Here is a 13,591-nt window from a genome sequence, read left to right on the forward strand (position 1 = left end):
GTCCGCCGAGCTCCGCCCGCACGCGCCCCGGTCCCCTGCCCAGCGCAGGCGGCTCCCCGCCGAGCCCCCGCCGCGCGCCCCGCACTAACCCGCCGGCCTCCTAAGATGCGGGGCTCCGAGCTGAGGGAGGGAGAGAGGAGGCGAGGGGGGCAGGGAGCGAGCTGGAGGCGGCGGGGGGAACGAGAGGCAGCAGAAGACACCCGCTGACTCGCCTGGGAATTGGCCAGAAAGCTCCCCTCTCTCGGCCTGCTCTTCCTGCGCATATAAAGCAGCGTTTCTCAGTCGGCTGACAGCCGCCACTGGTAAATAATGGTCATCCTTCACCGGCGAGGCAGAAAGCCTCTCTTTTAGCGAGAGCTTATACTTGAAATATGGGTCATTTCAACAGTCCTAAGCAGGAGACTTTGGTATAAAGCACTCTAAGAAGATAAAAACAGTGACTCGGGATCAGAATCCATTTTAAGCAGGACCCTCTTCCTATTTTGGGTGGGGTGGGGTGGCGTGGGATGGAGGGTAGGTCAAGAAGAGGCTGGAGGAAAGAAAGGCAGGCAACAGGGCAGAGGATAGCATCTCATTTTCAAAAAACCAGTAGCTATCACAGATGAGCGCTAAAGGCTTCCAACCGGTTTTGATCCAACTACTGAAATGCAAACTTGCGAGCTCAACCTTAACTACTGCAATAAAATATCACACCTATTGTATGTCAGTTTACCCCATTCACATGCAGTCCTTAATTTCAGACATTTTAATGACTTACTTGTAAACATATAAAAGAGGGACCCTGGATCATTGAGTTTATTTATTTATCTATGCCAAACATTTATTGGTGAAATAGTCCTGAAGATATAATTCTACATATGGCGCTTTGATTTCACATAATATTTAAGAAAAGACAAAACACATAGAATTAGACATATAATTCAAAGACCACGGTACAACCTTTATCTTTTTTTTTACTTCAGCAAACAAAAAATGTCAAATGACATGAAAAGTGGCAAGTCTTCCGACAATAAATAATAAATTACTTTATAATTTTTGCAATGCAAGAGCAAACAAAAAAAAAAGTTTCCTTTTTTTTCCTCTTTATTTCCAGAGAGAGAGAAAACAGTCATTTTAACCAATAACTATACACATCTTTGGGGGAAAAGTTCTTGGACAGACACAAGTCAAACACAATCCCGAGACGCTTGTGGCAAAATAGAGGTAACCTTGTTGCAATGCTTTATAAGTTGGTTTTTAAATCTGAATTCAAAAACCTTTAAAGTCGCTTCAGACTTCTTGATAGAGGATGGATCTCAAAAAAAAAAAAGAAAAAAGAGGGGGAGGGGCAAAAGGAAAAAAGAAATCAGCTACAGGACATGCTAGAGACCCAGGATTTCAATTAACCCCTTGTTAAAGTCAACTAAAAAAACATCGCGAACCAACGCAGCTCCACCTTCCTGAAAGGACTCTTTCAGCCCAAGAGGCCAGTTTCTTTCTCTTCCTGCTCATTTGCTGGAGCTCCTGTTTGGCAAGGCAATGACCAATATAGAAACAGCACCATTCAGAATAAGATGGACTAGAAAATCTCTATTTCTGCTTTTCTCTAGATGTGCAGTGAAATGAAAATGCTTTTTTTGAGATCCTTGAATATAAATCCTCTACGTTTTAAAAACGTTTTTTGTTTTTGTTTTTTCAGTACTCCTAAGGTCATTGGATAGCGTTACGTTGGGTTTGGGTTTTGTCTGTTGTTTGAATTCTAGTAAAATCCCATGATTGTCTTCACAGTGTTGCTACCATATCACCTTGTCATTAAAACAGACTTCGTGCATTTCATGGAGCATTCATTCCTTGATTCAGTTTTTATTGACTGGGTCGTTAAATACTTTTGTTTCGGAGTTCAACATTATAATTTCCCACTTTCTCCAACAGGGAAAAAAAAATACATCTGAATGAATGTTCCTCATGCCTCAATTGGACTGGCTACCATGCTGTTAGGTGTATCTGGGAGCTGAGAGGACATCGACGCCACTTCACTGCCAGTGGAATTAGAGCCCGGTCCTCCTTCTGAAAAATTGACCTGCATAGAAGGTTGAGAAATGAATAAAGGAGGCTGTGATCGGATTCACAAAAGGATTATAAACTCATCCTGTGTGTGTGTGTCTGTGTGCACAGACAGATATATAGATAGAGATATCTGCATATATAATTGAATTTTAACAGGCTTAAAGAATGCCTACGTGGAAAAGAACTTGAGAAGAAATCCTCTCGCTTTCCCATCTTCCAAGAGATCTCTGTTTTAACTGAAACTGAATTCCCAACATTATGTTGCATTCAATTATTTAAGAACAAATGTGTTTTCCACTGTGAAATGGCATCGCAACGCTACCATGCATGCTCGAAATAAAATTATCCTGCCGGCTACATGTTGCCCCGGGAGCAGGCGAGTTCTCAGTCTCCAGGCATCAAAGCCTCTCTTCTTGAGTTGGAAAATCCATAGCACAACGCTCAGATCGTGTGACGGGAGATTCAGAGGAGGCTCCGCAGAACAATGATTAACTCCTCAGAGGGTTCACAGCGTGGCCTTTCTTCCTTGTTGTTGGTCCTGCTGCCTTTTGGCCTCTTTCTCTCTCTCTCTCTCTTTCAATCAGGCTCTTCCTTCCCAGAGGAGACCCATATATTATAACATCATCCACATTATAAATATCTGGCTCCTTCTCTTAGGCCGAAAGTATTGTGTTGCTGTTGTAAACCTTCTCCACTCTGCTCCCAATCCGCTCCCCCGCCCCTCGGCTTCCCCTCCTGCCGCTCTCAGCTGACACTAAAGTTTCAGAAGGTGCAAACGCTTAGTTGCCCTGAACCCTCCCCTTACCTGCCTTCTATGATCCAAATAACTGGTAAGATTAGCCTGACAGTAAAAATAAGTTCTTTTTCCTAATGCCAGGGTCTCCCTTCCTTGATACCTTATCGAACTTTCCCATTATGAGGTCAAGGGGCTTCTCAAATCTGCCTCCCCTAGACTGGCCCACCTGCAAACAGACACCTGGGCCAAGCCCTTTGAACACAAGTGTTTTTAGCTCATGACCCAACTGTTGCCACAAAGAAAGAAAATGCCCTGCAGGTAAATGCGAGGGTAAGAAGTTAACCTCAATACAACCTTTATTTTCAAAAAAAGGAACACGTTTTTAGGATGGAGCTTGTTTAATAGAACACGATTCTACAGGGCTGTTTATTATTTAAGAAAAAACCCATGTGTACATATATCATATCACTAAGGATATATACTTCATCATCTTAATTATCCTCACCCAGGTGAAAGGTGAGTTGATTTTTCTCTCCTCTGGATGTGTAAAACATACTAACGCTAAAACAGGTTTTCACATTATTCTCTCTCTGATTGGTAGAACTCAGGTTCCTTTTGCTATATATGCCCCACACTATGTGACTGTGTATGATATCTGAACTTATACACTAAAAAAAAATGTTTAAGCAGTCCTACATTTTAGAGTAACAGTCCCAGAAAGGGATACAGTCACCAAAAGTACCAATCATATCTTTGAATAACAACTCTATTGATATACTTGAAAATTGCACTGGTAGGTACTTGCTGACTGTTGATAATAACATTGATTATGTATCACAACACTGATTATTATTACAATCACCTTGATTTAGATCCTTAACTATCTCATTCTCTAGGAGCTGAGGAGGGAGTAAACTTACTAGCTGCTGATCAAAATGCCAAGGTGATCTCCAATGTCCCTCTGACTCTACCAGTGGCAGATGTGAGATTCTGCAACCCAGTGCACCTTCCCACGCACGTCTAGTTAGTGAGCCACCTTGAAGTGAATCCCTCAGAACAGGCCTGACTGATAGAAAATTCACCCTCTATGGTCAAATCATGAACTCTCACAGAAAAGAGTCACAAGAGGTTTGTTTGCCTTGAGCGCTTGCCTTCTCTCCGACACACCTCCTTCGTCTCTCCCCAACCCTGGGGCCAGGGAGGCCCCCTCCCCTCCACCCCAGAATCTTTCATTTTGTGACAGTTCAACCAGAATCTCCTTCCTGTAGAGACTGGGCCTCCCCACTCTGGGAGCTGACACTTACCAGTTGCTGAAAAGCCGGCTGATCTATGTCACTCTGCAAGGCGAAGTCACTCAGTACTTTCCACGGCGGCTGGTAACTTTGCACCTCCACTGGGTTTGCCTGTAAGCCACCGTCGTGTCTCTCTGGACTGGCAGCCACCATGGGAGTTCCTGTCATCCCCTGGATATTCTGTGAATAGGTCCCCCCCAATCCCAACATGTTAATGAGCAAACTCCCTCCCTCCATTGTCTGTGCAGGCTAAGCAAATATACCCGGGTATTATCTTATCTATATAGCGGCCTTTATTGACTCAGTTAATCTGCTGCGTATGGATATTAGCCAGGGTTCCGTGTTGTTTTATTACGTTTTGTTTTTCCGCTTCTGTGGGCTGGACTATTAGGTCTGTTTGGACCTTATTAAGCGAAATTCTTCCTTCCCCTTAAGTTCACTGCTCATCCCAATTTCTCCCGCCTGCCTTCCCAGGCTATAGCATCTTAGGAGAAAGCTGAGGCAGGAGAGGCCTCCCTTCAGCCTCGAGACATGGTGGTTTTCTGGGCAGTTGCAGTTAGTCAGAGTTTTGGTTAGACTCTCTCCAGGTAATTCTGCGGAGCCACCCCCCACTCCCAAGCATTTGGGTCTGGCGGCTATCGAGCTATTACGCACTAACCACCTTAGAAAGTGCCCTGGCCAGGCTTGGCCGGTCTGCCACATTTAATGACAGCAGGTTTTATGGCATTTAAAAATAGGGCCTAAGCAGTAAAAAGCAAAAGAAAAAAAAAAAAAAAGGAAGGAAGAAAGAAACTCTTTAACTTAACCACGAGGCCTGCCAGAGGGGTGCTGCCCTGGGCCAGGGATGACAGTGGCTACCAGTACCAGGGGCCTGACATCTCTAGAGACCTGGGCTTGACCTGGAGCAGAGGGTGCCCTGTTTTCACGGGTCACCCTGGGAGACTCCGCCGGCCTGGGGGCTCTGCGACTGGCCCTGGGGGGGGCGGGGGAGGGGCGGCACGCCGGGGTGACCCTGGGTTACATAGGAAGCCAAGGAGCTGTCCTTTCCTCCTCTTGGGTGCCTGAGGCACGGATGGCCAGAACGTTGGCGAAACCAGGCCTCCCTGCCCACGGAGGGGGCGCCCGCCCTTCGGGAGGGACCCAGGATCGGGGTGGGGCAGGGCTGAAGGGCACGAGCCCACCCACGCGGGCTGGGGGCGGGGAGGCCGCGGCACCCCGCAGGAGGGGCCCGGCGGGGCGTGGCGGGCCGGGCGCCGGGGGGTGGGCTCTCCCCGGGGCAGGGGCGGGGGTGAAGGGCCGAGCCGGGGCCGCCCCCCCCGCGCCCCGGGCGACTCACGGCCTTGTCGTTGGGCTGCTGCTGCTGGAGCTGCTTCATCATGATGCTCCGCTTCTTGTCCTTGCAGCGCTTGTTCTGGAACCAGACCCGGATCACGCGCGGACTCAGGCCGGTCATCTCCACCAGCTGCTCCTTCATGAGCGCGTCGGGCCGCGGGTTGGCGGCGTAGCAGGTCCGCAGGGTGTGCAGCTGCTTCTCGTTCAGCACGGTCCGCACGCGGGTGGTCTTCTCGGGCTGCTTGTGCACGTGGGGCCGCAGGGCCGGCTGCCTGGCGGAGATGGGCTCGGCTGCGGGGCAAGGGGCGCCGTGAGCCGGCCGCCCGCCCCCGGACCAGGCCCGCGCTCCGCAGCCTCGGCCCACAAAGCAGGGGCGGCGGAGCTGGGGGGCGAGGGGCGCGCAGAGGAGAAGAAAACCGCGCTCTCTCGCCTCAGAGGTCAATGCTGAGTAATCCGGGCCCAGAAAGCGGCCTCCGCCCCTGCTCGTGTCGACAGGGCGTCAGCAAAGGGGCGCACGTCCCAGGGCCTGGCCCCCTGCTCACAGCTGGGGCGGCCTCGTTCTGCCTGCTGTCTCCTCCCTCCTTGCCCTTTCCAGCACCCACGCTGGGCCCAGGTCACACGGAGTACCCCCCCCCCATACACACACAGGCGGTACTAGGGAAGGAAACGCAGAGCACCCCAGTGACAGCCACAGTCGCTCCCCCCACGAGATGCCTGCAACACGAGGGATGAGGAGAATCCTGCCAGAGAGCCTTGCTCGTCCGTCCCCAGAGGACAGTTATATGAGGGGGATAAAGAAATTCGGTATTTCGGCCGCCTCTCCAGCCTTTGATCTTTCTTAGTCTACCTGGATCTACTAAATCTACCTGGACGTTCCTGATGTGATCTGATCCCAAGAGAAGGAAAACCGAAACTCTAGAGCTGCCCGGCCTCCAGGGCAAAGACAGCTGGGGAGGGTTCTGGCCCCTGAGCCCCTCCCAATACTTTGGCCTCTTCTGTGTCTCCCACCGCAGAGCACAGCTTGCACCTAACAGAAGCTGCCACCTCGGGCTTTGCCCCGCTACAAGCTAAGTCTCACATCCCCCAAGACAGAATTCTTAGAGCTGCCAGAAAGCAGAGGGGGAAGAGCCGTAGTTTTCCCAGCGCCAGAATTCAGGGCGAATTGATACTTCACAAATGCACGGGGGAGATCTAGTCAAGACCGGAAGGCAGGTTTGGAAACACTGTCTGCCTTCTTACCTGTGGCCCCACCCCTGGCCAACCTTGCTCTATTTCTACTCTCCTTCCTGGGACAAGGGACCTCAGATCCGTTTGTTACAAATCCTGCACTTTCCAGGACCCCGGGGGTCAGGTCAACACCTATGGGGTCAATTTAGTGTCGCAGCCACAGGCCCGAAGATGAAATTCTCACCAAATCAAGTAGAATGAACGATTTAAAGAGGCAGGCTCCCTTTAAAAGGCAATTACTGCCGATGAGCTTGTTGACAGTTTTAAGTGACGGCTGTGTGCAAAGGCTTGCAATTATTAAAACTGTATCTTTTTCCGGTCTACGCTCTCACAAAGGGATACAGATATATTTTAAAAATAGTTTGGAGCGTGGGGCAGTTGGCAAGGCAAGAGGAACCGAGGGGCTAAGTAACCTGAGGCCAACCTAAGCTTCCTGCACTGGGTTAAAGGAGGAAGCGCAGGGGCGCAGGGCTCCACCCCTTTAGTGAGGCCGCGGCCAGGAGCGTACCTGGCGGGAGCCGAAGCCCGCGTTCGCAGAGCCGAGGTGTGGAGGCCAAGGTGCGCTGGAGGTGCTGCTCGGGCGTGTGTATACATGTGCGCACAGGCGGTGCACACTCCCGGGCACCCCCGTACCCACGCACGGACGTGCAGGGGGGCCGGGGGCGTCGAGGGAGACCGGGAGCGCCCTGAGCCTCGCGGCGGACGAGCGGAGCGCGGCGCGAGGCGCACCCGGAGCCCCGCGTTTCAGGGCCCGCCGCGGGGTTCCCGGGGCGGCTGCGGCCTCGCCCGGCGCCTGCCCGCCTCCCCGAGCCACGGCCTCCCTCCGCGCGCAGCAGTACCTGCCATCTGCAGCGGCCGCGCCGGGTGCAGGGGGCTGAGCGGGTCGCCGGCGCCCAGGCCGGCCCTCTCCACCACGTCGTGGTCGGCGCGGCAGAAGAGCCCGTCCTCCCGCAGCGCGAACTCGTCCCCGGGGATGAGCTGGCGGCTGCAGGCCACGCAGCGGAAACACTCGATGTGGTACACCTTGGAGCGGGCGCGCATCACGAAGTCGTTCTTGCTGAAGCCGATGCTGCACTTGGCGCACTTGATCCCGTACAACCTGCGCGGGGGCCGGGCCCGGGGCGGGGCGGGGGGGAAGCACAGGGAGAGGGGGTCACTTCAGGCGGGCGCTGCGCCCGGCCCCAAGGTCGCTGGCGACCCCGGCCACGACGCCCTGCGACGCTGAAATCAGCATGAGCAGACAGGCTGCGAAGGGGAGGGTGGGAACGATCAGACGTCTCTCCTTTCCTGCTCCGTCTGCCTTTCCTATGAACCTCTGTGTCTCGGTCCCTACCTCTCAGCTGAGAACGCCCAGGCCAAACTAAGGAAGAATGTTTGCTGTGTTGGAAGCGTGGGCCGCTGCTCCAGCGACCAGTCCCAGGGTGGCCCTGGACGCTCTTGGCAGGAAGGGGTCCGGGGGGGGGCGCTCCGGGAGCCCCTGGCCCCACATTTCCGCCTCCCTAGCCTCCAATTTCTGCTGCTGGAAGCGTCTCTAAAACTGCAACCCAAATTCTCCTTGCAAAATGAAACGAGGCTAGGGAATGAGACTGTCACCCCACTCAGTTTGCAAACACACACAAATGCACAGAGAGAAGAACAAAATGAAACCTCTGAGGGTTTCCAGAGCCCTTTCTGCACAACAAGCCCACTGTACTTTTCCCCAGCTAAAGATTTTTTCCTCAGGCAACGATGTTAACAGAAAGTTTCCTCTCCATTCTCCCTTTGATTAATATTATTTAAAAAATCTGCTTTGGTTCCCTCCATCTTTTGCAAGTTGCTGAAGCATCTACCTCTATTTCAGTTTGTTTGAGAATCCTGCCCAGCCAGAAAAATGAAAAGACCCACTTCTAAGGTCTTCCTCACTGCTGACCTTTCCTTACCAAGAGACAATCCTTGTAGGTTTCATCTAGAGGCTCTGCCCTGGCCCCCTCTCCAGGTATCAGTAATAACCAAAGCAAGGGCATTCCTACAAACAGAGGGAACGGAGGAAAAGACCTACACAAAGAGGGGTGGGGGGGGACCTTGCTCCCCCAAGGGGAGAAACGCATTCGAAAATCTAAATGGTCTCTCTGTTCTGCTTTTACAACTACAGGATTTCAAAAGGACACACACGGGTGTGCGGGCACGCGTGCACACACACACACACGCAGCTGAAAGAGTGGAGAAGAAAAGGTAAAAATGATTGGTTCCTTCCACAAATGTGTATCCAGAATCAGGCACAAGCAGGTCTGAATACAATTGAGCAAAACACTATCTCCACAGGAGTAAAGATACTTCTGGGGTTGAGAAGTGAGCTCTCCCTCTCCAGTCTCCAGCTCACAAACCAATCATGTAAACAATTGAAAACGGCTCATTTGTCAGAGGTTAGAAGGTAGATTCAAAAGTTTTTCCTCCCTCCGCCTACTCTATGTGAGATCTTCCATTTCATAGGATGAGGACTTTACCTTGCCTGTGACCAAACAATTTGGAAAATCCCTCCCCCTTCCTCCAGCTCCCCACTTCCTCTCTTTCCTCCCATTCGACTCCTCCGCCATCAAAGTATTAATAAACTCTTTTCCTGCACTTTTCAGCTTTATTAAAATTATACTCTCCACTTCACAGTTTTAAAAAGTAAGAAAAAATACCGGAGACTAAGTCAGCAGGAAAATATCGTAACTGCATATTTAAATCCTAACTAAACTTTAAAGTAAGTTCTCAGCTCCATAAACTCGACGACTTACAAAGCTAATTACTTGTTAACAGTCACTAGACAATTTATTTTTAAATATAATGTTTTGATATTATTCAACATAATAACGAAGGTGTTATCTCTTCTGTTTTGTTCTTAAAACAATATTTTCTTTAGAAATTCTACTTCCTTCCTAAGGCAGAAAATGAAGTTTCTGACATATGTATACACAAGTCAGAAAAATTTGAGATTGGCAAAGCATGAAGTTTAGACGCAGAATAAATTGAGAGAAAAATATTCAGAAAGTTCCTTATGTGGTTTTATTCTTGTCAGTATGGGCAATTCGCTCATTTTATCAGTTACCAGATTTTAATGTGAGAAAGGAAGCTGTTCAATTATCTAAATATACCAATTGTTCGTAGACAGATGATGGGCAATTTGATCTGCTCTGTCTAATTCATCAGCTCAGATAAGATAAGAAAGAAGACAGTCGGATGTCACCAAAGGGTTAATATTTAAAAAGATTAAATTTCCGGTCTTTTTTACAGAGAATATTTGGGTTGGTTTTTAAAATGTCCAGGCAGGAGCCCTTACCTTAAAAGTAAAAGGGCGATACCTCTATTTGCTCTTTCAAAGTACATCCCTAAACATGCTTAGGTCAAACTTTTATTTCACCTAGTGCACTGACATCGTCAAAGAATCTGGAAGCTACTAATAAAACACTGAATTCAAATAAATAAAAAAGAAAAAACACTGCATGATACCATAAAAACCAACCAATCTTTTTTTTTTTTTAAGTTTAGAAACCCTAACTTATCCATCTTGAATTTTTTTGTCTGTTTGTTTTGTAAGGGGGGGAGCAAATAATTGAGCATCACAAATTCCAAGAGCGATTACACAAGCTTCAATACCACATAATTTATGAAAACCACTATCGAGTTTCGTGGGGTTTTTTCCCCCTAAAAAAAAAAAGTGAACAGCATCGTTTAATTCACGTATTACGCTTACAGGGGTAACTTTTGCACGCTGGAGCCCATTAAGGCAAACTTCGCCAAAGGACAAAGCCATACAAAATAAATAAGGAGTGGGGGGAGAGAAGGAAATCTCACAAAATTAAGGAAGCAGTATAAATGGCGTACCTGATATAATCTCTTTTACAGTAGGTTTTCCCATCTCTAACAAAGCACGTACAGCTCTCGTCCAAATACTGATTACACTCCGCACATTTCAAACATGCCGCATGCCATTCCAAATCCGGAGAAACCCTCAGAATATACTGATCGTGAATTTGATTGCCGCAACCAACACACAGGGAAATCAGACGTTTTTCTGAAATGAAAATAAATACATGATTGACTAACCGTTTACTTCCTACAGAGATAAACACACTTTTAGTGTCGTTCTCTTATAGGGCGTACTCTGGGAGGTTTTTTTTTTTTCCTTTCTTTCTTTCTTTCTTTTTTTTTTTTTTTAAAGAGTATTACACTTTGGGATGGTAACTGAAGTGTGCCATCAAAACCTTGACTCATTTTTAAAAGGAAGTGGAATATATGTAAAATGCAGATTTGAATAGTCTGCATTTGTAAGCCTAGCAACGCAATCAAACCCCTTCATTTTGTACTTCTTTTTCCTCCCTCCTCCCTCTCTGCCATAATCGTTGGGAAAGATTATGGATAAGTCAAGTCAAAGAAAAGGTTTTGACTAGAAGCGTTACGCGAACGCAGGGATGTCTATATTTTCCATGAAGCACGCTCTTAAATAGCACCCAGGACTGGATATCGTTAGCAAGAGCAGACATCAATACAGTTGTCACTCGCTCTCTTTTGCAAGTCTAATGCTAATTCACATCTCCGGGTATTGTACGTGCAGGCAGACCTCTGCAACAGAGTAACCTTCTCGGAGAGCTCGGGATTCCCGAGCAGGAAAGCAGCGCTTCGCATCAGAAGGCTAGGCTTTTGGAGGGCGCGCAGGCGAATTCAAACACAAGGTACGATCCGTTTCCCGAAGATCAGAACCGACAGCGAGCATGCAGGCGTGGCGGCAACCAGAAAAGGCCACCTTCTGTCTGTCTCTCCAACGCCGAAGAGCCCTTGGCACCCGTGCCTGAGAGAGACCCCCGCACAAGAACAGCACACCGAGCCCCACAAGGTAAAAGCGCCTCTTACTTTTTGGTGGATCTCCCATGTCTCCCATGTCTGTAACAGGGAGTAGTGTCCACAGTGAAATGGTGGTTGTACAGTTGGTGAACAGCCCACAGAGAGGATGCTGGAGCCGTGGCTAAGTGGGAAACAGTGGCCCCCGGGGTTGCCAAGGCCGAGAGAGCCGCTGCCCGGCCGCGCCGCGCCCTCGCGGGTCGGGGAGTCCCAGGGAAGCCGGCGGCGTCGGCGGAGCGGAGGCGCTGCGGCGGCGGCCGACTCGGCGCGGCTCGGGCACCTCTCTTCCTTATCTCTTACTCAAACTTCTCTGCTCCAACTCAGCTCCATCGCCATTGGTCTGACGCAGCGCGCGGGGACGTCAGGCGAGCGCCGCGCCCATTGGCTGCGGGGCGCGCGGCGCAGCTGCTCTGATTATCATATTTCAGCCTCGCGGCCGCCGCGCGCCACTGCCCGCCCGGCGAGCCCGCGGGAGAGGACGGGGGCCCTCGGGGCGACGCGCGCGGGGCCCGGGCCGCTCTGCCCCGGCGCCCGGCCGCCCGGCCGCCCGCGCCCCCTCCTCCCCGTCCTCCCCCTCCCCCCGGCCCTCCCTCGCTCCCTGGCGGCCGCGCCGCGCCTCCGCCCCGAGCGCGGGGGGCCCCGCCGTCCAGCCGGCCGCGGTGCGCGCGGGGCTCACTTTTCCGCCGCTGGCGGCGGGTGGCTGGTGGGTAGGTCTCCCCGGAGGGCGAGGTCCTTCCCGGGCTGTAGGAAAAGGGGCGACTCGGGGGAAAAAAAAAAAAAAGGGCCGTGTGGCTGGTTTGGCCTGGCGCTCCGGCACACAGCTCCGGGCCCGGCCCGGCCCGGCTGGGCTGCCCGGGCGGGTGAGTTTCCGGACCCGCGGCGCGCCGGGAGCCGCCTGCGGGAAGACCAACCGGCCGTGGGAGGAAGAGACCCAGCGGAGCGGCTCGCTGCTGCCACGCCGCCGCCCGTGCCCCCGACCTCGGGTCTCCAGGACACGTGGGGCGGGGGGAAGGGGCGCCCCTCGGCCAAGCGGAGACGCAGCTTGGCAGCGCGCGGGTGAAGCCGGGCTGGCCCCGCGGACCGCTCTCTGCTCCCGCCCCGCGGGCCCGCTTCGCTGTGTAGGACGAGGACGTGCCCGACCCCGCGGCCCGAGCGCGAAGTGAGCTGCCAGTCGTGTGACGCTTGCAGAGCGACCGCAGCCTGCCCAGCGCCCCTCTCCGCTGGCCTCCTGCCCTTTGTGTTCCAGCAGACGGGCGCCGGGAGCTGGCGGCGCTGGGTGGTGGGGAGGACGGGTCCGCACGCCTCTCTAGAGACCTGGAAACTGCGTGCGTCTAGGGGCGCGAGTCAGGGAGAGGTCTGACACGGAAGCACACCCGGTGTGTTTCTCTGGCCACTTTCTCTCGGGAAACAACCCGGAGAGGGAAGAGTGCTGGCTGCAACTCGCAGGTAAACAGCTCTTCGCTGGGACCGCTTCCATGTCCCCGTCCTGTCCGCCCCCCCAAAGCAGTCCCAGCAAGGCCGCGAAGACCACCCCCGCCGCGCTTCTCCAAAAGCTTCCAAGGAGCGATTCCTTGTCTAACGCGGCGGCCGGCTGTATCTCACGAGGCCCGCAAAGGCGCGCGCGCGGTCCTAGGCTTAATGTCGGTGTCCCGCTGCCTTGAGAAAGTCCGGCGTGTTGGGAAAGTCCTCTCTGTGTGCCACTCGCCGGATCTGGCCTTGGACGAGAGCCGCGAGCCCTCCGCCGGCCTCAGCGGCTGGGTGTGCAAGGATGGGCTTCTGCGGGGAGCAGCGAGGAGGCTGCGTTGCCTCCTGCCCCGGCTCAGGCTTCCCAGAGGACGCGCATGTGTTTTGTTCCGTTTTGCATTCTCCCAAGGAAAATGTCTAACTGGACCGCATCCCTTCTGTTTTCATTGTAGCAGTAAGCTGTATCAGAGTGCGTGTGTGAAATCGAAAGTTCAGACAGACCCAGGTTGATTCATTGCCCAGGTTGTGGGGGGCGGGGTGTTTTTGTGTCTTGGTCACAGTTCCCAGTCTGGCTGGTGTGATACGCGTGGAGGCTTTTGTCAGGCTGCTTTTGTAAAACTGATGGCTGATGTCA

General features: G+C 52.0%; 1 protein-coding gene across 1 annotated transcript; it reads right to left on the reverse strand.

Annotated features, from left to right (window-relative positions):
* Positions 1-1,672: 1,672 nt before the first annotated feature.
* On the reverse strand, positions 1,673-11,757 carry ISL1 (ISL LIM homeobox 1). The gene is made up of 6 exons (XM_057702233.1): positions 11,506-11,757; positions 10,480-10,669; positions 7,473-7,732; positions 5,411-5,697; positions 4,087-4,254; positions 1,673-2,059 (listed from the first exon to the last, which is right to left on the reverse strand). Exons 1-6 carry the CDS (start codon positions 11,531-11,533, stop codon positions 1,943-1,945), a joined length of 1,050 nt encoding a protein of 349 aa, XP_057558216.1. The 5' UTR covers positions 11,534-11,757; the 3' UTR covers positions 1,673-1,942.
* Between the last annotated feature and the right edge of the window lie 1,834 nt (positions 11,758-13,591).

The sequence above is a fragment of the Hippopotamus amphibius genome, chromosome 1 (genome assembly GCF_030028045.1).
Source record: "Hippopotamus amphibius kiboko isolate mHipAmp2 chromosome 1, mHipAmp2.hap2, whole genome shotgun sequence".
Classification (NCBI taxonomy): Eukaryota; Metazoa; Chordata; class Mammalia; order Artiodactyla; family Hippopotamidae; genus Hippopotamus; species Hippopotamus amphibius.